This window comes from Eleutherodactylus coqui, chromosome 6 (assembly GCF_035609145.1).
Source record: "Eleutherodactylus coqui strain aEleCoq1 chromosome 6, aEleCoq1.hap1, whole genome shotgun sequence".
In the NCBI taxonomy this organism is placed as follows: domain Eukaryota; kingdom Metazoa; phylum Chordata; class Amphibia; order Anura; family Eleutherodactylidae; genus Eleutherodactylus; species Eleutherodactylus coqui.
The window spans coordinates 131,924,210-131,951,607 of NC_089842.1; the positions used below are offsets into that span (position 1 = coordinate 131,924,210).

A 27,398-nucleotide genomic window follows, 5' to 3' on the forward strand; every position below is an offset into this window, starting at 1 on the left:
ACTTGCGTTTTTTTAACGCGGTTGTCCATGGGACTTTCTAATGTTAAAAATGCATCGCACAAAAATCACAAAGCACAAACTTGCGATGCGTTTTTAACATTAGAAAGTCCCATTGACAATCACGGTAAAAAAATGCAAGTGGGTTAGAGCCCTTAAACACATCTCCACACCAGAACCTGCTCCACCTTCCCACGCTGCTACAACAAACCTTCGCATCCAAGACACTTCTACAACACACACTGCTCCAGCACCACACTCAAACATGCATCCACACCAGAACCTGCTCAAGCTGCACACCCAACTACGATCTGGATCTTATCACTTAAACAGAACACGCTGTGTCGGGTTCGCTCTTCTTTTAAAATTATATTTGGCAAAAATCAGCGAGTTTTTAAATAACTTTTTCAGATGCAAAAGACGCGGTCCCCATGCAAACGCAAAAATAGAGCCAGGGAACGCAGCTGTACAAAGGTGTCTGACAATGGGAGGGGCATAGAGGGTTAGCCACGCCCTTTTACATGACATTATCTACTGCAGGATTCCTCAGACAGGTGTGCAATGGACAGCACCTTACACTGGCCAGGGCCCGATATTATGAAGGAGCCCGGTACCCACAATGTAGCCGACTCCACACTCTGCACATCACAGCGACTCAGCCATTAAAGGCGCTCTGCGACTTGCTGAACTCTGACCCCCCATAGAAACTTCATAGGGTGTCAGGGAGACCCTTCCTCAGTGTGGCACGTCCCAGTTACGTAGCTGTCCTTTGAGCACTCTGCTTCTGGCGTCTCTGAGGGGCTGTCTGCTCGGGTCTCCAGGGCGCCATATGACGGGTGAGCCGGTGAAGCCAGAGGTGACAGCTCATGCTCCTGTAATACAGCAGCCACAAAAACCTGGAAGATAGAAAGCAATGAGTCTGGTAAGGTGGAGAATGAACACAACCCAAGAGTCCTGATGAAAGACTCTCATACTCACCGTGGACTGCAGTGTGGATGATATACTGCTGCTCTCTGTATCCTGCATGATTCCCTCACCCTGCTCTGACATCTACAGGAAACATCAAGTCAATCACACATTTGCATTCCAGATGTAATTACAGACCAGCGAACATAGTGAGATTATGACATGTCCTGGGGTGGAGTCTAATGGTCCAGAGTAGATCATGTTATTACTGGTCTCTGGAACAGAATCTAATGGTTCAGTGGGGGTTTAATAGATCTTACCTGATAGCTTGATGGTCTCTTTGGTCGCAGTTTTCTGAGACAAAGACCAAAAATGGAGAAAAGCAAACAGCACAGGAGGGTTGCAAACGTAAAGAGTGTGACCGGATGCGTGGAGCCTGCCGGAAGATCAAGGAAGTAGAGTAAGAACACAGGTGGAGTTATACTTGAAGAGCAGTGCTAGTCCTGCTGCCATATCTGCTATCAGCTACCGTGCAGCCTCCCATGCACATGTGGGGAGGGTATATGACCCAGTGGAAGATCTGAATGTTAGTGCTCAACTAAGATGGACTATGTGCTGGAACGGTCACCACTTACCCAATCGCAAAAAGGAGAAGAACAGCAGCCAGAAGATACAGAGGATTGGGGCAGCAAGGAGCTGTCTGGCAGCGGCTGCATGCAGACTGGGACTCAACTTAGTGGGGATGTAGGCATAATAAATGTTGTAACGGTCAGTCATAAGTTTCAGGAGCAGATACAGCAATCCTGCAATACAGAGTGTAGAGAGAAACAACATGGGGTGTACATGGGCCTGTACACAATGACCACCTAAAGGGTTCTCGCTTAGAACTTACCAAATGGTGCGATGATAGGACAAGTAATACTGTATGTCATCACCACAGAGAAGACACATGTAGTCCAAGCATACTCGAGGCCAAATTGGAATTCATAGGCCTGACTCTATAATGAGAAAAGTCAGGGTCCTCACACTGGATCAGGAACACTCCCCCTGCCCGGTAACCTGAGCCCCGACATAACCACAGTATAGGAGAATTACCCGCTTCACGTGGAGTCGCTCAGGAACAGACTTGGCCAAGCACAGACGTGTTGCATACACAGTGAGGCCAGGAATGCGCAGTAATTCCATTGCTGTGCCTATCAGGCTGGCGGTGATGACATAGTTGACAAAGAACGCACCATTATTTGGCAAAAATACACACCTGAAGGAAGAAGCAAGTCATATGATCAGAGACTGCTGTATGGACAGTATATGGGGAATATTGGGAGATCAGAGGCTGTTGTATAGACAGTGCGAGAGGATTGTAATCAGTCATATGATCACTGATAGCTATATAGACAGTATGGTGGGGATATCAGGAAAGTCATTCAGACAGAGATTACTGTATGAGGGTATCAGTGCTTTGATTAGAGACTGATATATAGACAGCATGGGGGTGGGGCATCAAGGGTCATGTGATCAGAGACTGCCGTATGAAGTGGGGGAGGGTAATCAGGAAAATCCTGTGAGCTTACATCACTGTATACATAGTATAAGAAGGGGATAATCAGGAGTTTTATTTGATCAGCCAGGTGTACAGACTGTGTGTGTGTGTTGTATCTGGTTGAGAGTCGTGATCAGACAGCTGTATAGACAGTATGGTAGGTATGAGGAGAGTCGTGTAATTAGACAACTATATACACTATATGGACAAAAGTATTTGGACACTGCATGTTTTTCAGAACAAGTGCTTTATTATTTTATTTAGTAACGTGTCGGCCCTCCTATTGCTTGTATTACAGCACACGTTAAGGCATACCCGGCAACACGTTAAGGCATACCTTCCACAAGTTCTCTGTAAGTCTGGGCAGGAATAGCTCGTCATTCCTCATGCAAGGCTGTGAAAAGAGATTGTTGTGCAGATGGGTGTGGGTGGCGGTGTTGTACCTGTCGATCCAGTTCGTCCCACAAGGGCTCGATCGGATGAATAACTATTACAAAATGAGCAGCTTTTTATTTTACCCATGCCCTTTCCAGCATACCGTTCGGCAAACTGCAGTGTCCAAATACGTTTGTCCATATAGTGTAGATAATATGGGAAGGGTTTGGGGAATCGTGATTAAACAGCTGTATAGACAATATGTGGGGTATAAGGAAAGCCATGATCAGAGAACGCTATATAGACAGTACGTAGGGTATCGGGAATGAATGAATGTATGGGTCACGTATTCAGTACTCACTGGAACTTTAAGTTGGCTGAATCCAGGAAGTGGATATCAAAGAGCCATCGAAAGAAGAGATCCAAGCTAGGGGAGAGGAAAAAAAAGTGTAAACTATGCGGACAAATCTATATCAATAAGACCCATGTACAGTCTGAAATGAGATATAGTGCAGAGAGCAGGATGGATGCAGAGGTACAGTACCTGGTCAGTCCTAAAGAGGGCAATATAATGACCATGAACACCAGGAACAGGTAACACTTGTGCATTGTTAGCCGATTCTCATTGGACCTGAAAAGTAGAGAAATGCATTGTGGGAATGAAAGAAATTATGACAGGCCTCTACAGAAATGTGATGATGGAGTCAAGGGTGAGGGCTTCAAGATTCACGCTCCATTCATCTTCTGGCATAGCAGAGAATGGAAAGACATACAAATTAGGCATCAGCTCTACACAGCATATCTGTCAATGCAGCCAACCACAATTATGTCTTACAACGAGAGGGGTAATGAACTGTTACCTAGTCCAGTGGCATTCCAAAAACGCGGAATAATAGACCAGGAAGGGCAGACATACTGAGAACATCCATAGCAGCAGTGTAGGCAGAAACTGGGTGATAACCGGGTTCTGAGGGGAGACAACATAGGAAGGTATCAGGTGGAGCAGACGGGTGACGATGGTCACACATCAGGGTGCAGAGACAACATAGGACCACTCACCTGCAGGTTCTCCACAGGATAAGTGACATTAAATCTGTCCATGGTGCTGACTATGACTGCTGGTGTCGTCAGGAAGAAGAGCAGGATGAACAAGGCCAGGTTCAGACCCATACATCGTACCCACCACACAGGCCCAGACACTGCCAGATTCTCCCTTTAACCAGCAGGAATGGCAGCAGCTGTTAGGCATCGTACAATACAAGTAGCAGGCACATAACACCAGATAGGAACTAACCAGATAACATCATTAGGTGCAGGAGCATAACGTACACCCCACTGATGAGAATGGACTATTGGCGTGACCGAGGACTGCTGGGGAGCTCGTCGACAACGTGGCTGGCTATAATCCTGGATGATTCTGCTGGGAAAAGACTGTCATTACACTCAGGCATTATATCATCATTACAATGTTAAAGTTTGGCAGCAGATTCACTGCATCCGTCACTTTCTCCTTACTGTTACATGACTCATTTGGATATGTGCCTACTGTAGCATGTAAGCTCTGTGGGTAGGGTGCAATCACACTATCAAGGTTCAGACCTGCCCAATGTGTACACAATATCAACCAAAAACTCACTGAAGTCCAAAAAGTCCAATCACAAATCTGATAAAGTGCTCCAGTGAAACATGCTCACTGCACACTTCAGTAAAGAGCACTGCCAATGTGAAGGGCAGGATGAGTGACTTACACTGCAGTCATCCTCTCGTCCTGGAAGGTAACGAAAGCGATGCCCAGTCTCTTCAAAGGAATGCGGTTCCTCTCAGCAGTAAACTCATCTGTCAGTTTTTCCTCCAGTTCTGCATAATACTGCTCTGCGTCTACCTGAGTGTGCGGACGTGAGAAAAGGGCACAGGTTAGGGTGTAGGAGAAGGAGGATGCAGGGGACAGAGCAGGGCATAGTAGTGAAAGGATGAAGTGGTATACAGAGTATGGGGTGGGATACGGTACACCGAACAGAGGAGAGATGGATACAGAAGTTAAGAGAAATGGACCGTAAGCCCCTGCAAGACAAATGGAACTGCAGCTGTAGCAGGTTTTGGTGCCATAGAGCAGTCTATTCATGTCCTCTCAATGTCTGCAGTACATCTCTGTGGGGCTGCAGACCAGCAAGCTCTCTGTCATTGCCACTAACTTGCTGGATATAGGAAACATTAAAGTCACTAGGACAGCAGCACTCTTACCTTCTGAAAGCCGCAGCAGTCACAGGGGCAAAGCCGGGCGCATGGGTGAGTTTTAATTAGAATTCTTCCCTCTTTCTGAGATCTTCCAGCAAAGTACAGACGACCTTTCATAGCTCGACGCCTACAAAGAATGGAAGATAAAGTAAATCACTAAGGTGAAGGGACACAGGATGAACCTGCATGAGATGACGAGACCCATGGGTATGATTGATATTTGTCTCCACATAGCACACTCTCCACCTGATAACGAGATTGCTCTATACACTGAAATATAAATGTTCTCCTTCTACACCCTATGTGGTCACCAGTGTAGAAGTATGGGGACAGGAGGAACCTGCATGACAAGAGGAGTCTGGTACATTCTCCATGGCTAACAGCTCATCAGTCAGATTAGGTCATATTTAGCGATGTAGTAGTGCTAAACACACATTGCATTGATGCAATACTAAGTTAATGAGTCGCAAATAAATGTGGCTATGCTATTTGCAAAGTACGGGCACCGTTCAAAGTGAATGGCATTGGTCATGCTACACAATTAGCTTGGCACAGCTTACAGGCATCAGGTGGTCTGAGCTAAGATGTAGCATCGCTATCCTTGAAGGATGACATGATAGGTCTGCATTTGAAGTACCAGTCTTGTCCTTAGATTGTGGGGAAGCCCAGGGTTGTTAGTGCTTTGTCTGGATCACTTGGAATAGTGATCTAATAGTATAGACATCACTAATAGCTCCGTAAGCCTGCATGGTGCACTACATACATCTGTGTGACTGGTACTCCATACAAGCAGTATATATGTGCAAGTATAATACTAAGAAGCCCCCCACCCCCAATAAATGGTAGTTGTGTGAGTGATTGTTCCCCAGTATTTTGCATCTGTGCTACCACCCTTATATAGCATTTTGCCTTTTAAGCATGATGCAGGGAGGTGGGGCTTATTAATACCCATCTATCTTTGTATCAGTTGGTTTCAGTGATTTTTGTTGGATTTGATCCCTTGTGAATCCCAGTGAATTGCAGGTCATATCTGAGTCTATGATGTCTGTGCTTGCTAAACAGATTTGTAACATAACAGGAAACGCTATCCTGCCATTCTCAAAAGTGTCTGCAGATTTGTTTGTGTGTGACAAAAAGATCCATTCCCTAACCTGATGAAGCCCCTTTGTTATATATCTATTGTCTACCCATTTGCTTGTCTGATGATGTGAGTGGCCGTGTTTGATACCTTCAAGAATGGAATGAATCTCAGCCCGGGATTCTTGCATAAGTGGAGAATATGAAAGGTCTGAAGGAGGTCTTCCCAATCATTTTTTTTAATTTATTTTTTTTAACTTCATAAAAATTGAGAACTTGACTTGTAAAGAATGTTGCCATTCAATAGATGGTGCTGCATCTCCTTCCATGTGCAGGTTGAAGAAGAGAGAACACACATAAAACTGTCACATTCCTGAGCTCAGTGGACTGATTAAGTATTTATGTTTCAGCTCAGTGTGTCTGTTTTAAGTTTTGAATGCAAAACAGTCTCAAATTTCTGTGTGTGAACATTTGTATTTCAATCACGGGGGGTGTCCTCTCTGCATTTGTATATTATATATGTGCCCCATCCAAACCAGTTTCATTTTAGCCTGATGATTTTAAGATCGATAGGAGACTCAAAAGCTTGCTGTATCATGTATTTTTGTTAGACATTAAAGGTATCATATGTACAAGATTACTTGGTTTCTCTCACTGAGAACAATCACACCTTGCTCTACTGGCTAATACGGTACCAAACCCTCTTTTTTTCGATGTGACTGACACACATGCAGATTTATATGGTCACCATTGTATGGTCAGGGGTCCTCTCACCTGTCTGTGTCCAACTTCATCAGTCTGCGGACATCATAACTGAATTGGACATCAGTGACGGTGCAGCTGGGATATGCCTCACTGCAACACAAAACAGAAGGTGTGCGTTGCACAACATTTACTCAATAGGAAATGACTGACATGTCAACTAGAGACCCACAGTCTACACAACCCTCAGATGAAGGCTTCCTCTGCCATACACCCCTCCTCTGGAGGCCTCCTTGCCCATATGCCCCTTAGGGTAGTTTCACACGGGTGAGAAAATCACAAGATTTTTGCACAATGTGAGAGTGAGTGAAAATGCAAAATTCTGAAATCAATGATTTTCAATGGTTTGATTCTCATTTGTTTTTACTCACGTGATGTTGCATGGAAAAAAAATTGCAGCATGTACTATCTTTTTGCGATACCGCCCATTGTTTTCAATGGGGCCAGTGGCAGCATCGCCAGCCCCATTGAAAGCAATCGGAGGGAGAACTCTGTAAACTCTGAACGGAAATGCCTTGAGCCGCGGCTGGGAGAATCTCTTGAGCTGCGGCTGGGGGAATCCCTTGAGCCGCGGCTGGGGGAATCCCTTGAGCCGCGGCTGGGGGAATCCCTTGAGCCGCGGCTGGGGGAATCCCTTGAGTAGCGGCTGGTGGAATCCCTTGAGCAGCGGCTGAGGGAATCCCTTGAGCCGCGGCTGGAGGAATCCCTTCAACCGCGGCTGGGTAAATCCCTTGAGGATTCCCCAGGGGGATGAAAAGTTTTCCCATAGTGATGCGAGGCACATAATACCTCGCTCATGTAAAACTAGCCTTAGGAAGAGACATCAACTGACCATACATTCCTTAGGTCCATGCCCCTAACAATAGACTCTAAAAATGGAGGCCTCCCATGCATGTGACCCTCAAATAGATGCCTCTCCTTATACACACATTCCTTAAATGGATTCCCCCACACCCTTCTCAGTCAGGCGGCTGCTCTCCCTGACTCTACACCCATTGGGTGAAGATTCTGTCATGCCGAATTGCAGGTTATACTCACTGGAAATGTTTAGTTATGAGTGAGGGGTCAGAGATCTCTCGAGGAATATAAGTCACCATGAGGGTACGAGCCACCTGGAAATATAAACAGAGGAGGCAGATAAGGTGATCTCTACACGTGGAAAGTCACAGAAGTGCTATTTCATGTAAGGCTTCCCTTCCCCACATAGACACCCATGCATAAGCCATGGATTAGTTCCGTGTGTGTGTGATGGAGGCCAGGTTCGGTGTGTGATGTGGGGGATTGGGTAGAAGTTTAGCTTTAGTGTGCAGTATTATCACCTTATCATCTTCTCTGTAGTGTAATGAGGCCGAGTGATGGCGCATACACAGTACAGTCAGCAGAAAGTAAAGCAGTGCAAATACACTGTGCAGCCACAGGAAACGGTCCCTAAAGGACAGAAACAAGAATAATAAGTGACTGCCGCAGCATCCAGCATTCCCTTACACCCGCACAGATCTATCACTCACTGTGTAGGAACATTGACTATTGTAGTGCGTCCAAAGTGCGCTGGACTGTTGCCTGCAGGTACAGAGACAGTGGGTAATGAAAAGGTTCGGATGAAATGAGGACTACGAGAGGGGTAACAGGCGTCTCACCCAACAAATCTCCAGAGAAGTTCACTGGTAAGATGATAGCTACTGAAAGGACACAGATGAGAAGTAGCAGCACCAGCAGATGACGCTGGTAAGACAGATATGTGATGGCGTCCACTCCACATTTACTCTGGATTTCCTCATCCCTGTAAATACAAGCACAATCAGAACTCAGGGAACATCTTTCCAACCCCATCTCAACAGCTGTAGCCCCCACCATCCTTACTATATTATCTCCATGCAACTTATCTATCCTGCTGTAACCCATACCATCCTCACTATTTTATCTCCTTCCATCCCAATTTGTCCTTCTGTAAGTCATATCAACCTCAATATATAATTTCCAATCTCATGAATTTCTCCTTTCGAAACCCTCAATCTTCCTACCACCATGGCTACCATAATTAATCCTGCAGCTACTAGCTTAATTACAGTATCAGCTACATTATTCTAACCATTCTAAGCATTTAATTGTTCAATACTACCCCATCATACTTGCAACATTAAACTATGACACCAAACCCGTCCTGCACTCTTACCCCACCACATTAAATGCTCTGGTTGTGGTTTTCACAGTTGCCCGTGAAACCTCAAGAGCCTCCTTCTCATGCCCCAACTATACCACTATCATACTACAATCCACAATAACTCCATCTTTTCCCGTGACTCTTCTTCTCCCATTTTCTTTGCCCAACTCTCCACTCCTACACCCTTCATGTCCTCCACTCAGCAGAGTTTGTAGTTAGTGACCATCTAGACAAGGTGATATAAAAACTTATCAAAAATGTCTCGTTCCTCCATGATATGATGAGAACGATCAAAAAGCCAAATCAAAAGCATCAAGATATCACCTGAACTACAAACTGTCCACTTGTCCTTCACCCCAAATCCCAGCTCCCGTGCCCCAGAACCATTCTTACTTCATCTGATAAATCGAGCTCAGCCAGGAACAGAAACCCTGCAAGAGAAGAGATGCAAGATCATATTATGCATCACATGTAATAACCCTAACTCTGGTAATATACAGGAAATCATACTATCATACATGTAAAACTCCACTCTGGGGTTATACAGACATTCAAATCACTACAGCTATAACAACTCCGACTCAAGGATTCACACCACCACATAAATAATAAGTCCCATCTTGGTATTTTTTGTGTGTTGGTGCTGTTCACCATGTATCAACTTCCATACTGGCAACATACAAGAAACTGCCTCACTTATACATGCCATAAGCCCACATTGACAAGGAATCACACCATCAAACACATAACCATAAGTACAACCTATGGCAAAAATAAAAGAGTGAAGAACAGTCAATATGCTCATATGGTCCTCAGGAAAAATGTAATAGTGGGAAGACTCAGTTTGGGTAGTCTCGGAGTGGGCCACATGGCTGCTGGTGCCTGGTAGTCTAGGACAGAAGGTAAAGGAACAATGGAAGGCATTTCCTTGGCTTGAAGATAGATGTAAAGGTAACTGCATGGAGGGATAAGGGCCCTTTTATACTGCAAGATAGTGAACTAGCGATCATATGTAATTCACTTGGCATGCATTTACAATGAACAAAAAATGGGTAGTTTTGATTGTTCATTTGAACAGAGCCACGGCTCTAGTTAGTCAATCTACCACTGCTTCCTATTCAGCAAGTTGTTATGACGCCTGTTTATACAAAAGCATTTGCAGCAAACCGTGATTATAACCCCTTCATGACGCGGCCCTTTTTTCTTCCATTTTCATATTTTCTTCCCCCCTTTAGAAAAATCATAACTCCTTTATTTATCTATCGATATCACTCTATGAGGGTGCGTTCAGACGAGTGTGTTTTGGTGCGTACTTAGGTGCGTACATACGTCCGCACCTAGGTACGAGCAAAAGCACGCGTGAACACAGCTGCGTGCTTGTTGTCAATGGAGCCGCGGCTGCTGCCGGCGGCTCCATTGAAAACAATGCTCTGCCGGTCCCCTGCATTCTTTTCCAGGGAAGGGCTTTACATATAAGCCCTTCCCTGAAAAAGAAACATTTTAGTGCAAAACAAAAAAAGAATTTAAAAAAACTTACCTCTCCGCCGCTGCTGTGACCCCCGCGGGCATGAAGAACACATCTGCCGCATGCGGCAGATGTATCCTTCACCCCCGCTAGTTAAAAGAATTCCCTGCTGCTACATCTGCCACATCTGTGGCAGATGCAGCAAAAGGAATTCTTCAATTCTCAACCGCAGCTGTCACACATGACAGCTGCGGTAGAGAATCCTGCTGCCGGCATCCTGCCAATGGCTTTTCAGGGAAGGGCTTCATAAGCCCTTCCCTGAAAAGATATTTAAAATAGTGCAAAAAATAAAAAAAAAAACAATTCTCACCTCCCTTCAGCTGCCGGGGCTCAGCGCGACTTCTAGCACTGTCCCAGGCTCTGTAGTTTTGAGCTATCAGCAGCCGGGGATTTAAAATCCCCAGCTGCTGATAGCTCAGCAGCGCTACAGAGTCGGGGACAGCGGCAGAAGTCCCCGCTGAGCCCCGGCAGCTGTTAATGGCCTTGCAGGTAAGGGCTTCATAAGCCCTTCCCTGAAAAGCCTTTTAAAATAGTAAAAAAATAAAAAAAAATAGGTACTCACCTCCCTTCAGCTGCCGGGACACAGCCGCGTCTTCTCCTGCTGTTCCCTGCACTGTGTTGCTGAACTGCTGATCTATCAGCAGCCGGGGATTTAAAATCCCCGCCTGCTGAAAGAGCTGAATGTAATTGGCTGAGGTGCTCAGCCAATCACAGGCAGCTCTCACCTGTCATTCATTCGGGGAGAGCTTCCTGTGATTGGCTGAGCACCTCAGCCAATCACATTCAGCTCTTTCAGCAGGCGGGGATTTTAAATCCCCGGCTGTTGATAGATCAGCAGTTCAGCACCACAGTGCAGGGGACATCAGGAGAAGACGCGGCTGTGCCCCGGCAGCTGAAGGGAGGTGAGTATCTATTTTTTTTGTTTTTTAAATCACTTTTAATTGATTTCCAGGGAAGGGCTTATATGTAAAGCCCTTCCCTGAAAAACAATTCAGGTGTGCCACAGAACATTGTCTTCAATGGAGCCGCCGCCAGCAGCAGCGGCTCCATTGAAGTGAATGGCTGCATTTTTTTTTTTCACCAAAATTTTTCCTTTTCAGTTAAGAGCCTATATGTTAAGCTCTTCCCTGAAAAAGAATTCAGGTGTGCCAGCAGACCATTGTCTTCAATGGAGTCGCCGCCAGCAGCAGCGGCTCCATTGAAGTGAATGGCTGCATTTTTTTTTTTCACCAAATTTTTCCTTTTCAGTTAAGAGCCTATATGTAAAGCTCTTCCCTTAAAAAACAATTTGGTGGTGCCAGCAGACCGTTGTCTTCAATGGAGCCGCCGGCAGCAGACGCGGCTCCATTGAAGAGAATGCCTGCATTTTTATTTTTTTTTACACTAAAATCTTTCTTTTTCAGGGAAGGGCTTATATGTAAAGTCCTTCCCTGAAAAGGAATGCAGGGAGCCAGCAGGTCATTGTTTTCAATGGAGCCGCCGGCAGCAGCCGCGGCTCCATTGAAAACAATGCGTGCATTCCCTATGGTGCACGCATGTCCTATCTTTGCAGGCACGCACCTGCAAAGTACGGACATGTGCACACACCATAGGGAATGCAGTGTTGTAAATACAAGCGTGTTTTTGTGCGTGCGTATGCACGCACCAAAACACGCTCGTCTGAACGCACCCTGAAGGCTTGTTTTTTTTGGAATGAGTTGTAGTTTTTAATAGTGCTATTTAAAGTACCATATAGTGTACTGAAAAACTTTTTAAAAATTCTAAGTGGAGTAAAATTTTTTAAAAAAGAACTTTCGCCATCTTTCAGTGCGTCTTGTTTCTATGGCGCACAAACTGCAACAAAAACGACATGATAACTTTATTCTATGGATCAGTACGATTGCTACGATACCAAACTTGTATAGTTTTTTTTTACTATACTATTTTTTTTTTCAAAGACATTTAATTTTTTTCAATTATTTTCTGCCGTCATCTTGTGCGCGCAATAATGTTTTTATTTTTTGACGTAGTTCAGCGAGGCTTCATTTTTCGTGGGATGTCCACTTAGTTAGTACTAATTTGGAATACATACGACTTTTTGATCGCTTTTTATTGCGTTTTTTCTGGGAGACAGGGTAACTGAAAAAGTGCATTTCTGGCGTTCTTTATTTTTTTTTCGGACGACATTCATCGTGCGGGGTAAATAATGTGCTACTTTGATAGATCGGACTTTTATGGACGCGGCGATACCAAATATGTATTTTTAATTTATGATTTAGATTTTTTAATTACAGATATGGCAAAAGGGGGGTGATTTAACCTTCTATTAATTTTTTTTTTTACAACTAAAAAAACTTTATTGATTTTTTTTACTTTACTTTTAAGTCCTCCTGGTGGACTACAATATGCGATTCTTTGATCGCTCCTGCAGTATGACATAATGCTATAGCATTACGTCATACTGTATTCTGACAGGCAGCCTATCAAGCCACCCCACGGGGATAGCTTGATAGGCGGTCTCTCAAGGCAGCCCTGGGGCCTTTCAGAAGGCCCCCGGCAGCCATGACACCTGCACAGCTCCCCCGATCTCACATTGTTCGTGGGATTTAAAGGGCATTTAAAGGGTTAATAGCGGCTACTGCCCACGGGTGTCAGCTGTAGTAAACAGCTGACGCCCACGCTGTATGCAAAGAGGTCGCCCCGCGAGTGAGAAGTGGACGAGAAGCCAGCGGCAAGTCTTTCAGTTTAAATGCTCTGCTCAAGCGCTGACGACCTTAGCGGTGACTTCAGCGCTCATGCAGTCGTTTAAAAAACTGTCAGCCCGTGTAAAAGGACCTTTAGGTCTGTGTGAAAGATCCAATTAGCAATAAGAATTTATCACTGATCATTCAGTCATGCCATGTAAAAGGGCTCTAAGAAATTGAGTAGTGTATGTGGGAAGGAAGGAGGATGATTTAAAAAAAGAATGTATCACCCATTTTCTTTACAAATTTAAACCAGATAGTGGAGTATTTTCTTTTTTTCTATTCTGTTTTATTCTCTGATTGTGCAGAGATCACTGCATAAAGACCAGGACAAGATTAAAGGGGTTGTCTCGCGAAATCAAGTGGGGTTAAGCACTTCTGTATGGCCATATTAATGCACTTTGTAATATACATCGTGCATTAAATATGAGCCATACAGAAGTTATTCCACTTACCTGCTCCGTTGCTAGCGTCCTCGTCTCCATGGTTCCGTCTAAATTCGCTGGCAGCTTGCTTTTTTAGACGCGCTTGCGCAGTCCGTTCTTCTCCTTTCAGCACGAGCCGCTTCAGTGTGCTTCCCGCTACAGCTCTTCTGCGCATGCGCAGACGAGCTGTCACTGCTCGGGAGCGCGCTGGAGCCGCCATTCTGTACCATCCTCTGTTAGAGGAAGGTGCAGAGCTGCCGAGCTGTCCCAAGAAGCCGCCCAGCTGTCCCGCTGTCCCGCCGCCCAGGTAAGTGATGGACCGGGGGGGGGCTGCCGCTGTGCCAGGGGGCGGGCTGCGCCGGGGGGGGGGGGCTGTCGCTGCGATGGGGGGGCTGTCACTGCGATGGGGGGGCTGCCGCTGCGCCGGGGGCGGGCTGCGCCGGGGAGGCTGTCGCTGCGATGGGGGGGCTGCCGCTGCGCCGGGGGGGCTGCCGCTGTGATGGGGGGGCTGCGATGGGGGGGCTGCCGCTGCGCCGGGGGGGCTGTCGCTGCGATGGGGGGGCTGCCGCTGCGCCAGGGGGGGACTGCCGCTGTGATGGGGGGGCTACCGCTGCGATGGGGGGGGCTGCCGCTGTGATGGGGGGGGCTGTCGCTGTGATGGGGGGGCTGTCGCTGTGATGGGGGGGCTGTCGCTGCGATGGGGGGGCTGCCGCTGTGCCGGGGGGGGGGGGGGGGGGGCTGCGCCGGTTACCTGCTGCCTGGCGGTGGGTGACTGGTCGGCCGTGTTCAATCCAGGGGTCCGGTCGGCGGCTGCGGGGCGTCTGGTTGTCAGGGAGACACAGCTGGTAGCGTCTCGGGAGCGCGCACGTCGGGCTACAGCAAGCAACGGGAAAAGAGCTGGCGGCCATCTTGGGAAAATTTTTATAAGTTGCTGAAACGCTGGAACGGTAAGTACAAACCAGCTAGAAAAGTCATTTACAGGGGGGCTTAGTAATATGTGCTTAATTAGGGGGACTGGGCAAAAAAAAAAATCCACTCCTGCCTCGAGACATCTCCTTTAAGTGCTCACTGTATATGGACAATGTTACAGCTTTCTACATTGACCAGCAATGGCGACCACAAACATTCTGACCTGCAAGGAGCTTCGGGAGTAAAAGGTCAACTGCAGAGACTCAGAAGTTATACAGTATTGAGTCTGATTTGGGAACAAGAGTGCTGCCCTAAAGTCTTGAGAAGAATGCTTGGCCAAAGTACATCAAAAGATTGGACTAGGTCGTGTCCAACAGCTCCTTATCAGGAGCAAAACACTTAACATGTGCAATGAAGTTCTGTCTGAGCTCTAGTACACTGAATAGACATGATCCCTCTTGCCACCATTTGCAGAGTCCTCACAAGAAGTGTGTTTCACTTTGTTTGGGGGTCTAAAATGACTATTACGTACAATGAGTCCTATTAGGGTGAGAATTACAGCATACCCTGCATGCCCACTGTTGCTATGAGCCTCTTTTACATATGACTGTGTATACAAGGCTTTGAGGAAACAAAAAGCCGTTCTGCAGGCACTTTCAGGTCTTGTTCCTCCTACTCCTTAGCGGAAATTCGACTTGGACAAATGGGATAATACCTTCCCTGGTTATATCGGGATGCTGCCAGGTTTGTGAGGAAGTACCAAACAGAGGGACTCAAGACTGACTTGAGGAAACCCAAGACAATCCACAAGCTCATCAGAGCAAGGGACCTTTTACATAGGTGGAATTTGGCAGGAGAACTCACCAAAACATGCATAAAAATCCACACGGCTCTGTGCGAATTCTAATGCGGAATTGAAAAGGACCTCATTCTGCCACAATTCTCCATCAAAATTCACATGTAGCCAGGCAGATTTCTGCAGCAGTAATTTCAGCTGTGTAATAATGTGTGTCCGGTTGCCAAATTCTGCATGTGTGAAAGGTCCCCAAAACTTGAAAACTATTCCAGGGCTCACTGCTACCACTGAAGAAACTTCTGGACTAATGTGGTTTCTAGCAGGTTAACCAATATGCATGGATGGTTATTCAAGAGGACCTACCTCTATGGCCATTCATGCATGCCTACAACTTGTGCAAAACCTGGCACTGCGATCTTTGATGGAAGAAATGGCTTTTCACCTCCTATTGCAGTGCATCTTTGCACTAAATTTGTATAACCCTTACTCCAACAACAACCATGTTTCCGACTAAAATAAACCCTACCCTGAAAATAAGACCTAGTTACAGTTCATAAAAAAATCAATAGGAATGCTTTTGGTGCATGAAAAGGGACGTAAAAAAGCAATTGCTGCATTTTTACAGCGCTTTTCACAGAGGTCATACAAGTCAGTTATCCAGTAGACTCGGTCCAGATCCTTCCCGCTGCTCTCCAGAGCCCCAACACGGTTTCCTCAGTCCGCGGCTCAGCCAATCAATGCAGGTCTTTAAGAACCAATCACAGCCATGGCTTTGTGGAGGCGGTATTTATGAAGTCCTGTAACCAAGAAGTGATCCTGTGTTGGTGGCCGAGGCTTGGTTTTTACTGCTCAGAATACTCAGTAAAAACACCAACAACAACAAAGGTCGGAGCGCTTCTGTGAGCGACAATAAGGGTTGGAAGTGCGGGGCTCTCACACACAGATGGCGTAGTCCCGCTGTCGTCAAAATAAGAAATCCCCTGAAAATAAGCCTAGGCACATTTTTTGGAGCAGAAATTAATATAAGACCATTTGACTCTAATTAACTGTATGTGATATAACACATTATTAGCGATCCAGATGAATTTTATATGGCTGCCCATGAAAGGTCCACAAGTGGAGTTCACTCTGCAATGTAATAGGAGTTGCATATTCATTGAGCTTAATGAGGTGTGGGAGTCATAAGGTATTTGTGAAAACCACACTTGAGTCTTGGATACTGGTATTGATTTTATTTTATTTTTGATGACAGTCATGATCACGAGAATGCAGCCAGATATCAGCAATGATGCAAAAATGTCACTTGAAAGGATTCAAGGCTGGCTCTCTCAACTTTGTGATGGAGGACGACATCATAAAAAGTATATGAAGAAACCTGTCGACTTTCGAATAAACATGATGGATATGAAGATGGCTAAAACGTAGGAAGGGCAAGCATCAGAAGCAGGCTTGGGTGTGACTACAAGACCACCTGGAGGACAAGGCTGCAATATGACTGATATTTTATCTATTTTAGGCCTCATGTCCACGGGCAGATTGGATTTGCGGAATCCGTAATCGAGATCCGCAGTTCAAGCCACCTATAGGAAAGCATGGAGCGTCCACACCTCCATGCACACATGCAGATTTGTTTTGCGTATTTTCTGTGCATAAAAGAAATCGCAGCATGCTCCATTTTACCGTGGATTCTGCGCAGATGGGATCCCTTGATCTCTATGGAAGAGAGCGATCCGCAATTACGGATTTATAGGCAGATACCTCTCTGGTTGCTCACAGGCAGTCTGGAAGGCAGTCACTTTGGGCTTGCGATTTTTTTTCCGAGTGGACGATCCGCAGTGCGAAAAGATTGGATCCGCGATCGCCAGCAAGCATTTAAAAATAATTTCTGCTGCGGAAATCCGTGTGTGGAATCCGCAAAGGCAGTGGACATGAGGCCTTAAAGTGCCATTAATTAAATACATATGAAAGCAGAACAGTTAAGCACTAGAGATGAGCGAGTATACTCGCTAAGGCACATTACTCGAGCAAGTAGTGCCTTAGCCGAGTATCTCCCCGCTCGTCTCTAAAGATTTGAAAGCCGGCGGGGGGCGGAGAGCAGCGGGGGAGAGCTCTCTCTCCCTCTCTCCCCCCCGCTCCCCGCCGCAACTCACCTGTCACCGGCGCCGGCCCCCGAATCTTTAGAGACGAGCGGGGAGATACTCAGCTAAGGCACTACTCGCTCGAATAATGTGCCTTTGCGAGTATACTCGCTCATCTCTATTAAGCACATTGCTACGGATAAAAATAAGTAGGATAGTTGGCTGATCCATAACTTTTTTAGTAGAATTGTAGCACTTTACACACATTGAGTTAATGGCACAGCCTGTGGTTGCCTTGGTATGAGGGGGCAAGCTATGTAGATGGTCTGGCTAGGCACACCTGCAAGGGCACCACTGGCTCATAATCAGTGGGAAGACAGGAGGCTGACATACCCCACCCAATCGTTGAGCTGCCGCAATCAGGCAAGTTCACCCAATTGTGCTGTATGGTGGTGTAAATAAAGAGTGACCTGAGGGACAAATTTTGCTACAATAGCATTTTGCATGGTTATCTGTTTAGAGGAGTGGTAGTTCAACATTTGCACTCTTTACGGAAACCCCACTTTTACAGGATGGTCACTTAACTTTTTTACTTCGTAGTTAATTCAGAAACTACAGATCTGACACAAAAAAATGTTTAACAGCTGAATGTTCTGGTTTTGCAGAACGTACCTTAAGACAAGGCTAAATTTCTTTTCCCAAGTTTTCTCAGTTTTAATCTCAATGTTATTTTTTTGGCTAAAGCAAGCAAAAAAATAACAGAAGACTCTTTTTTACATTGAATTGCATGCATAGTAATTCCACAAAGGGGTTTTCCTACTAAATGAAATTTAAGAAAAATATATTAATATTAAGTACTATGTTGGGGCCTGACACGTGTGCCATGGTGAAATCGATTCATTTGAGTAGTGACACCGTTTCAAGAAGAATTGACAAGATGGCTGCTGATGTGGAAGAAACATTTTTGGACGTGTTAAAGAACACAGAATTTGTAATGCAAATTAACAAGTCAACAGTTAGAGACAATGAAGCATTGCTGCTAGCTTATGTTCATTTCATTGATCGGAATGAAGAGGTAGTGAAGAAACTGTTGTTTACCAGAAATTTAACCACTGACACGAATACCTTCTCTATATACAAAAGAGTGGAAAAATGTTTACAAAAAAACAGACCCCTTTAAGAAATGAACTTGCTTGTGCAACCAACAGAGCTGCATCCATGATTGATCAATATTGTGGATTTATAGCCCATTTAAAATCTGCTATACCTGGCCTAATGGCAGTCCACTGTGTGAGTCATCGGCAGCACCTTGTTGCTAAACATTTATGTGAGAGATTGCATGATTGTCTGCGCTATGTAATTAATGCTGTTAACAAGATAAAAGCGCACTCTTTAAACAAATGTCTTTTCCGAAAGCTCTGTCAAGACCATGATGAAGAATTCGAACGTCTACTCCTACACACCGAAGTGAGGTGGCTGTCAAGAGAAAAGTGCTTATAACGCTTCTACGAAATTTTTGACACAGTAGTCAAGTTTCTTCAGCTGATTGACTCAAGCCTTTGTGATGTAATCAAACTATGACGTCTTGATGTTGCCTATCTCGCAGATGTATTTGACAAACTCAACGAGGTCAACACAAAGCTACAAAGAGACAAAATTAATTTCATTAGGGCTAAAGATATAATCTCTTACTTCATTGCCAATAACCTGAGTCGACATGACCTCTGTCAGTTTCCTACTCTTCAAAAAAGTGCATGCGAAGACGGAGACAAACTTCAAGATGCAGACTTAGACATTTTTTGCGCACACCTTAAACAAGACATGCAAACTAGGTTTCATGATCTATGTACCCTTCAAATACCAACGTGGGTACTCAATTCATTTTCAGCAGATGCAGGAGAATTTCATCCCAGATTATAAGAGCAGTTGCTCCACTTGAAACACGATAGCGAAGCCCAAGCACTTTTCCAACAATGTGGCTATGAATGTTTTTGGGTGAAAGTGAAGAATTCCTATCCTATCCTGTGGCAGGAAGTTAAGTTGCTTGTGTTAGCTTTTCCATCTACGTACTTAGTGGAGAGGGGCTTCAGCGTGGTTCAGCAGCTGCTGACAAAAGCGAGAAACCAACTTCAGATATGTGTAAGGGGCGACTTGAGACTGCGGATGACAAAGACAGAACCAGATATCGCAAAATTGGCGTCTGCTCATCAGGCCCAAGGCAGCCGTTAATAACATAGATTGATTGTGGCAAACATTATTATTAGTCAAATTTCATTGTTCTTGCATTTTAATTAGTCTTCTGACCATTAAGGATTAAGGTGTATCTTGCATTTTCTTTATACATTGTATGTTTCTATCGAATGATAATTAAAGATGGTATTATTGCTTGCTTCCCCCCAAAAATTATCTTCTGGAATAAAGCCTAATCATTATTGTATCCACAATTAACCTATTTTTAAATATTTATCACCTACATTTTAGCAGCTAAAACTTTCAAATCAATCTTTCCAAAAAAAGTATTCAGTATTTTAATTTGTACTTTTAACTTGGTAAACAAGGTAAACTTTGACTGGGTTTAAACTAGTAAGGCTTGGGGGGCGCTGGCCCCCATCCCAATACCTAAAGGGGGAGCTGGGCTGAAAAAGGTTAAGAACCACTGCACTAAACTATCATAGAATGGTAGAGTTGGAAGGGACCTCCAGGGTCATCGGGTCCAACCCGCTGCTCAGTGCAGGATTTGCTAAATCATCCCAGACAGATTTGTCCAGCCTTTGTTTGAACACTTCCATTGAAAGAGAATCACCACTTCCCGTGGTAACCTGTTCCACTCATTGATCATCCTCAGTGTCAATTTTTTTCTAATATCTAATCTGTGTCTCCTCCCTTTTAGCTTCATCCCATTGTTTCTAGTCTTTCCCTGTGCATATGACAGCACTGTGACAGCCCTTCAGATATTTGTAGACAGCTATTAAGTCTCCTCTCAACCTTCTTTTTAGCAAGCTAAACATTCCCAGATTCTATAACTGTTCTTGTAGGACATGTTTTGCAGACCGCTCACCATCTTGGTAGCTCTTCTCTGAACTTGCTCCAGTTTGTCTATGTCTTTTTTAAAGTGGGGTTCCCAGAACTGGACACAGCATTCCTGATGAGGTCTGACTTAAGAAGAGTAGACGGGGATAATTACCTCACGTGATCTAGACTCTATGCTTCTCTTAACACATCACAGAATTGTGTTTGCCTTTTTGGCTGCTGCATCACATTGTTAACTCATGTTCAGTCTATGATCTATTAGCATACCCAAGTCTTCTTCACATGTGCTGCTTAGCCCAATTACTCCCATTCTGTATGTGGGGTTTTTTTCATTTTTCTTGCCCAGATGTAGGACTTTGCATTTCCCCTTGTTAAATACCATTCTGTCAGTCGCCGCCCACTGTGCAAGCTTTTCTAGATCTTTTTGAATACTCTCTCTCTCTCTTCCCTAGTGTTAGCTATCCCTCCTAGCTTTGTGTTGTCGGCAAATTTGATCAGTTTCCCATCAATTCCCTCCTCCAGATCATTTATAAAAATGTTGAACACTGGGCCTAGGGCAGAGCCTTGTGGTACCCCACTTGATACATTCTTTCAATTGGATATGAAGCCATTTATGACCACTCTGAGTATGATCACTCAGCCAGTTGTCAATCCACTAACAGTTACCTTGTCAATCCCACATTTGGTCATTTTTGAAATAAGTATGGTATGAGATACTTTGTCAAATGCTTTACGAAAGTCAAGATATACTATAACCACCGCATTTTCCTCATCGACCCAGTCGGTGATTCTGTCATAGAAGGAATATATATATGTCTGGCATGACTTGTTTGTTACAAACCCATGCTGGCTCTGGTTAATTACTCCATTTTTATCCAAGTACTTGCATACATGCTGTTTAAATTTGTTTAAAGATCTTTCCCGGTATAGAAGTCAGGCTCACAGGCCTGTAGTTTCCTGGATACACCTTCTTCCTTTTTTTCAAGATAGGGACAACATTTGCCCTTTTCCAATCTTCTGGGACTTCTCCTGTTCTCCAGGAATTTTCTGAGATTATGGCGAGTGGTTCAGCAATTACCTCTGCTGCTTCCTTTAGTATCCTAGGATGTAATTCATCTGGACCTTGAGACTTCCTTTAAGTTAGCTAAGTGTTCTCTAACCATCTCTCTGCTTATAGATAGCCTGAATTCTTTTATTTCCCCAATAGCACAGGGAAGATCAGTTGATGTTTCATCTCCTTTCTGAGAGAAAACAGATACAAAATAGGAATTTAAAAGTTCGGCCTTCTCAACATCATTCTTAACTAATTTATCATTTTCTTTTTGTAAGCATCCAAAAGCATCTTTGACTTTTCTTTTGCTTTTGACATACCCCCCAAATCCTTTTTTATTACTTTTGGCCTCTCTTGCAAGCCTCAATTCATTATTAGCTTTGGCTGTTCTGACACTTGCCCTACAGTTTCTGCAGACCATATTATATTCTTCTTTAGATATTCCCCTCTCTTTCCATTTGATAAACATATTTTTTTAACATTTATGTAAGTTCTGTGTTCATTTATCCTGGTCTCTTTAAATGCTTCTCATACTTTCTTCTTTCAGGGATTGTTAACGATTGTGCTTTGAGAAGCTCATTTCGCAATATTCCCCAACCTTCTTCGACATTTCTGTCCTTAAGAACATCCAGCCATTGGATTCTTCCTACCCTCTTTCTGAGTTCATTAAAATCTGCCTTTTTGAAATCCAACCTTGAGGTTTGAGTTTTCTCAGGTCTTTCTCCCCTTTTTATCCAAAATTCAAGGACAGCATGATCACTGCCTCCTAAGGTCCCAGCCACCCTTACTTCCTCAACGATTTCCTCCCTGTTGGTAAGAATTTGGTCCAAGACAGCAGATCCTCATGTTTTCTCTTCTACCTTTTGGAATATAAAGTTGTCAGCAAGAGCGGATAAGAATTTGTTGGCTCCATTACTTTTACCTGAGAGAGATTCCCAACAAATGTCTGGATAGTTAAAATCTCCCATGATCACTATGTCATGCCATCTGATGTAGAAAGAGTTTATCAATATCTTCTGCTTGTCCAGGTGGCCTATAGTAAATGCCTACAATAGTGTCCTTTCTGTTGTTTTCTCCTTGTATTCTTAGCCAAACAGTTTCTACAGAACTACCATGCTCTGAAGCTTGAATCTCTGTGGAGATTTATGTTTTCCGAACATACAACGCAATACTTCCTCCCCTTTTTTTAGGTCTATTTCTTATAAATAAGTTGTATCCTTCAAGCCTTGTATCCCATTCATGTGTATTATTCCACCAAGTTTCCGTGATGCCTATGACATCATATTTCTCTTCCTGTGTTAGAAGGTCCAAATCTCCTTGTTTGTGTCCCATATTGTGTGCATTTATGTAAAAGCATTTTAGTTTGTGATCGGTGGCTCTTACTCCTCTACTTTCCTTATGAATTTTCTGTCTTTGTTCTTTCTTTTCACTTCTAACAGCAAGGTTCTCAAATGTATTAATTAGCTGTATATTTGTTTACCTGGCTTTTCACTTCCCTTATGATGTGATTCCTATATAAGGAATCACATCATAAAACACGCAATAACCGCCACACAGCTGCTGTGATTCCCTCTATATTATCAGTGTGGGAGTTATTATGTGCTGTGATTCTCTATATATTAGCAGTGAGGAGGTTATATTTTCTATGATGGTGTGATTCCCTGTATATTATCACACACAATAACAAACCCTACAACTACACAGGCAAAATACACCAACATGTACAGAGGTTTATCAATATAATAGAAACACCTAGATGAGCACTATTAATCCTAGGTGTTTCCATTATTTTGATAACCTCCTGTTCATAATAATCCCCACACTTATAAAATACAGGGAGTCACATTACCATACATGCAACACCCACACTGGTGGTATAAGGGGACATCTCACCATCACACACACGTAACAACCTCAACATACAGGAATTTAAGTTATCATTTATATAAGAACATCCACACTAGCGCCACAGTTTCCACAGTCATAATATGCGGAGAATCACACAATCATACATGTAATAACACCTGTGATATATAGAAAATTACATCACTGTACACATAAAAAAACATACTGATAATATATAGGAAATCACAACAACACCAGTTCCTTGGTCACTTTGCTGCCTAGCTCCTTTATATCCCATCTTGTGAAATATCTGCTCTCATTACTTTCTTCATCTACCTCAGTTTCTCTTTTTAAAGGAGTTTTTAGAGTTAAAGGGAACCTGTCAATTCCTTGACCAATTTCCTAAACACTTGGCCACCCTGGACTGACTACCTAGAAGTCCCAGGACTATGTTACAACATATCATCTACCTAACCACCCCAACAGTAACCAGCTCCCGTTATCTACTAGGGGGATTATGGGAAGTTGATTTGGATCCTTGACAACCTCCTGTTTAGTGTCTTTTGTTACCCCCTCTCTGTACCCTATATATTTGAGAACAGTGTTTTATTAAACTTTACAGTATTCTAAATAAGCAATATAATTAGTCCCTGCGAGAGGACTTGAGAATGTTATATGCCAGTACTATATTGAATGGCTGTGATTGGTTCGTTGAGCGCTGCAGTGATTGGTTCTCGAGTGCTGTGGCTCAGAAATCAGAGCCAGCGCTCCCTGGAGTGGGATTTGTGAACCACCTGACCAGGAAGCGCTGGCTGAAGATTACAAACAAGTGCCGCGGAACTGCCGGAGGAGAAGTGCAGCAGAGCGGACAGCACCTGTTTGGTAATGCATTGCTTTTTTTTTTTAATGCAGCTAGGACTTATTTTAGGGACAAACAGTAGCACTGCCTACTGTAAAAGTTGCATCGCACCACACAAGAAACTGCAATTTCGTGTGATGCGATGCAACACAAAGGAAGGCTCCATAGGGAAACATGGGCTACAAAACATCGCAAATCGTGGCTGCATAGAGCATGACGCAATTTTTTTCTCTCGCAATGTAGCAGCCTACAAAACATCACTAATGTGAAGGAACCCATTGGAAAGCATGGGCTTCACATACATGCGATTTGTAACACTGTTGCATCACGAGAAAATCGTGCGATTCTGTCGCTCGTGTGAAAGCGGCCCTAAAGTTATTACTCTCATCCACAAAACTCTCCACAGTGCTGCACCATTAACCCTTTCCAATCCACTGTCTGACATCTGAAGACATTCTGATTGAAGGCTGTACAACTCCAATGTCGGAAGACGTCCGGCAGGGTATGCTTTTTGTATATTACTGGCTGCTCTGTTTTCGGGGGCCACTCCAGCACGTCCCATACCGCGGTACTGGCTCTAGCCAGCAGATGGCACCATTGTATAATGGCAGAAAGAGAAAGCCCCCTAGGAAACCCTGAATCCAAAATTGGTTTGCAAAGAGTTAAATATATCCTCCCTCATCTCTGTCTTCCACCTTATATATGCTCTACATTCTGCCAACTATGTAAGACTACCAAGGTCTGTTACAGAACGAAATGAGTCCTCTCTGTCTGACTGTTATGTATGAACACTTAAAAGAAAAAAGGCTAGGATCTGCACACACAAGCAGCATCTCAAATGTTTTTTGGAAAGTATCTAAGACTACCATCCTCCATTATCCGAACCTCCCACTCCTATCTCTAAGACTTTTTTGGTGCTGCACCAATTCTCTGTAATGTGCTACTCTGTACAATCAGCATAATTCCCAAAGTCCAGTTTTTTTTTTTAAAACATTCCCCCCTTCCTCAAAAAAAAGCACAACATCTTTTTAGGTAGTCCCATAGCATTTCATAAATTGACTTCTCTATTGTTATTGTCATTACTTCTCAAAAACTCATCCCTTCTGTCAAAGCAGCAAATGCGGATCTATTGTGCCACAAGCTTAGGGCTAGATCTCAGGACTGCACTTGGGGTTGCCCGATTTTTACCCTTTAAGCCGACCAATATGGTCTTTGCGTCGGGGGACCCTAGATGGTTTTCCCAGAAATAATCTTGGTTACGAGGGTGCTGATGCAAACTGGTAGAAGTTTCCATAACACTGTACAGGAGGGTGTAGACAAAAACCTAGTCGTAGAATAGAGCCAAGGACAGATGGAATACTGCCAAATTCAAGGTGGGCAAAGCAATCATGCTACAATAAGCAGAGGTCAGGAGTTCAGAAGATGGGAAAGCTAAGTAGACAAGTATGGATAAAAAACCAGGAGAACTGTCATAACACAAACTACCTTCACAAACTACAGAGACTAATTGCTAGGTGCTCTGTAGTGGGAGGGGAAGCCCTAAATAGACCAAAGCCTCTCAGTACTGTCCGGCAGCTGGAAAACCGCATGCACGCACCAAACCTTTAAGAGTTGGGCCAACCTTATGCGCCCTTCAATCATCAGTGATAACAGCCTTGGGATGGAGGAAAATGCATCATCTGCCACAGGCAACAGGAGTAGAGAGACAGGAGCTGCATCCTCTGAAGGAGGGAGGTGAGTAAACGCGCAGCCATCGTGCAGTTCTTGTTAACGATTCGCTCATCGTTGTCTTACAGCAAGACAATGATGAGTCTTATAAGAGCCGCGCGTTGAGTTCTCAGTGTGATACCGCTGATATTGTTTCAGTTGGTATCCCCCTCCGAGAACACAGCAGAAGTCTGCAGAAGACAGCGCTCCAGCTGTCTTCTGTATACCCAGCTCGGATAACTCAGCTGTGCACCAGCTGAGCACTCCGTGAACACAGCAGGAGTATGCAGAAGACAGCGCAGGAAATCACACCACCACAAATGTAATAACCCCCCAATGATGAAATATACACGTAATAGCCCAACTACTAATATACATGGAATTACATCATACATGTAACATACTGGTGATATGCAGAAAATCACACTACCATGCATGTGAAAAAAATGGAAAAACGGGGGTTCAATTTTTTAATATTTTTTTCAACTTTCTTTGGCATTTTATTTCACCAAATTTTACATTATTTTTAGCTCCCTTAGTGGAACTTGAACATGAAATTGATTGATTGTTTCTATAATATACTGCAATACTTCAGTATTGCAGTGTGTTGTGTTTTTCAAGTTTACATATTAAGGCCTTAGTCAGACGGGCGTTTTTAGCCGCGATTTGCGCATGCGCATGCGTCCGGCGATTTTTTAAAACCATTGCTTTGCAATGGTATCGGACATATGAGCGCTTTTTATGCGCTCGTCCGATAAATTATAGAACAAAAAAATCGCAGATCGCACCTATCTGCAATCTGCGATTCCTGTTCTCTTCTGTATATGCGCTCAATGGGGCCGGCGGCAGCAGCGCCGACCCCATTGAGAACATATAGAAGACAAATCATTCTTCTCTGCCACAGCTTTAACAGCTGTGGCAGAGAAGAACGATGTTTGCCCATTGAATTCAATGGAGCGGCAATACAGCAGCTCCATTGAAAGCAATGGGCTGCCGGCGTGCGAGGGGTGAATTGTCGGGAAGGGGTTAAATATATAAGCCCTTCCCTGCAATTCATCCTAAAATGTGTTAAAATAAAAAAAAATTGTATACTCACCTTTCCGCTGCAGCCGGAGTCCAGCCGCGGCCTCTGTCAGTTCTCCTGAACTGCTTCTTGGCACTATTCAGCCGGCGGGGCTTTAAAATCCCCGCCTGCTGAATGATCTGCCTCTGATTGGTCACAGCCCTGACCAATCAGAGGCTGAAAACACTCACACACCCATTCATGAATTCATGAATGGGCGAGTGACTGCTGCCTCTCAGCGCTGAGCCAATCAGGGGCAGGTCTGACTCACATCCATTCATGAATTCATGAATGGGTGTGAGTGAGGCATGCCTCTGATTGGCTCAGCGCTGAG

The 27,398-nt window shown here is 44.2% G+C and overlaps 1 protein-coding gene across 3 annotated transcripts in view; it reads right to left on the minus strand.

Annotated features, from left to right (window-relative positions):
- Window positions 1-351: 351 nt before the first annotated feature.
- The window catches only part of TMEM63C (transmembrane protein 63C), a 32,577-nt gene continuing 5,530 nt past the window's right edge, over window positions 352-27,398 (minus strand). For all 3 annotated transcript variants that reach the window (XM_066607643.1, XM_066607644.1, XM_066607642.1), the window contains 19 exons: window positions 9,447-9,484; window positions 8,530-8,672; window positions 8,401-8,452; window positions 8,212-8,320; window positions 7,931-8,004; window positions 6,905-6,985; window positions 5,060-5,180; window positions 4,567-4,700; window positions 4,113-4,235; window positions 3,878-4,031; window positions 3,679-3,785; window positions 3,363-3,449; window positions 3,180-3,245; window positions 1,999-2,161; window positions 1,796-1,901; window positions 1,539-1,706; window positions 1,224-1,339; window positions 976-1,047; window positions 352-893 (listed from right to left, as the gene is read on the minus strand). In XM_066607643.1, coding sequence (XP_066463740.1) covers window positions 717-893; window positions 976-1,047; window positions 1,224-1,339; window positions 1,539-1,706; window positions 1,796-1,901; window positions 1,999-2,161; window positions 3,180-3,245; window positions 3,363-3,449; window positions 3,679-3,785; window positions 3,878-4,031; window positions 4,113-4,235; window positions 4,567-4,700; window positions 5,060-5,180; window positions 6,905-6,985; window positions 7,931-8,004; window positions 8,212-8,320; window positions 8,401-8,452; window positions 8,530-8,672; window positions 9,447-9,484 — 2,091 coding nt within the window. In that variant the 3' untranslated portion in view covers window positions 352-716. The remainder of the gene's footprint in view (window positions 894-975; window positions 1,048-1,223; window positions 1,340-1,538; window positions 1,707-1,795; window positions 1,902-1,998; window positions 2,162-3,179; window positions 3,246-3,362; window positions 3,450-3,678; window positions 3,786-3,877; window positions 4,032-4,112; window positions 4,236-4,566; window positions 4,701-5,059; window positions 5,181-6,904; window positions 6,986-7,930; window positions 8,005-8,211; window positions 8,321-8,400; window positions 8,453-8,529; window positions 8,673-9,446; window positions 9,485-27,398) is intronic.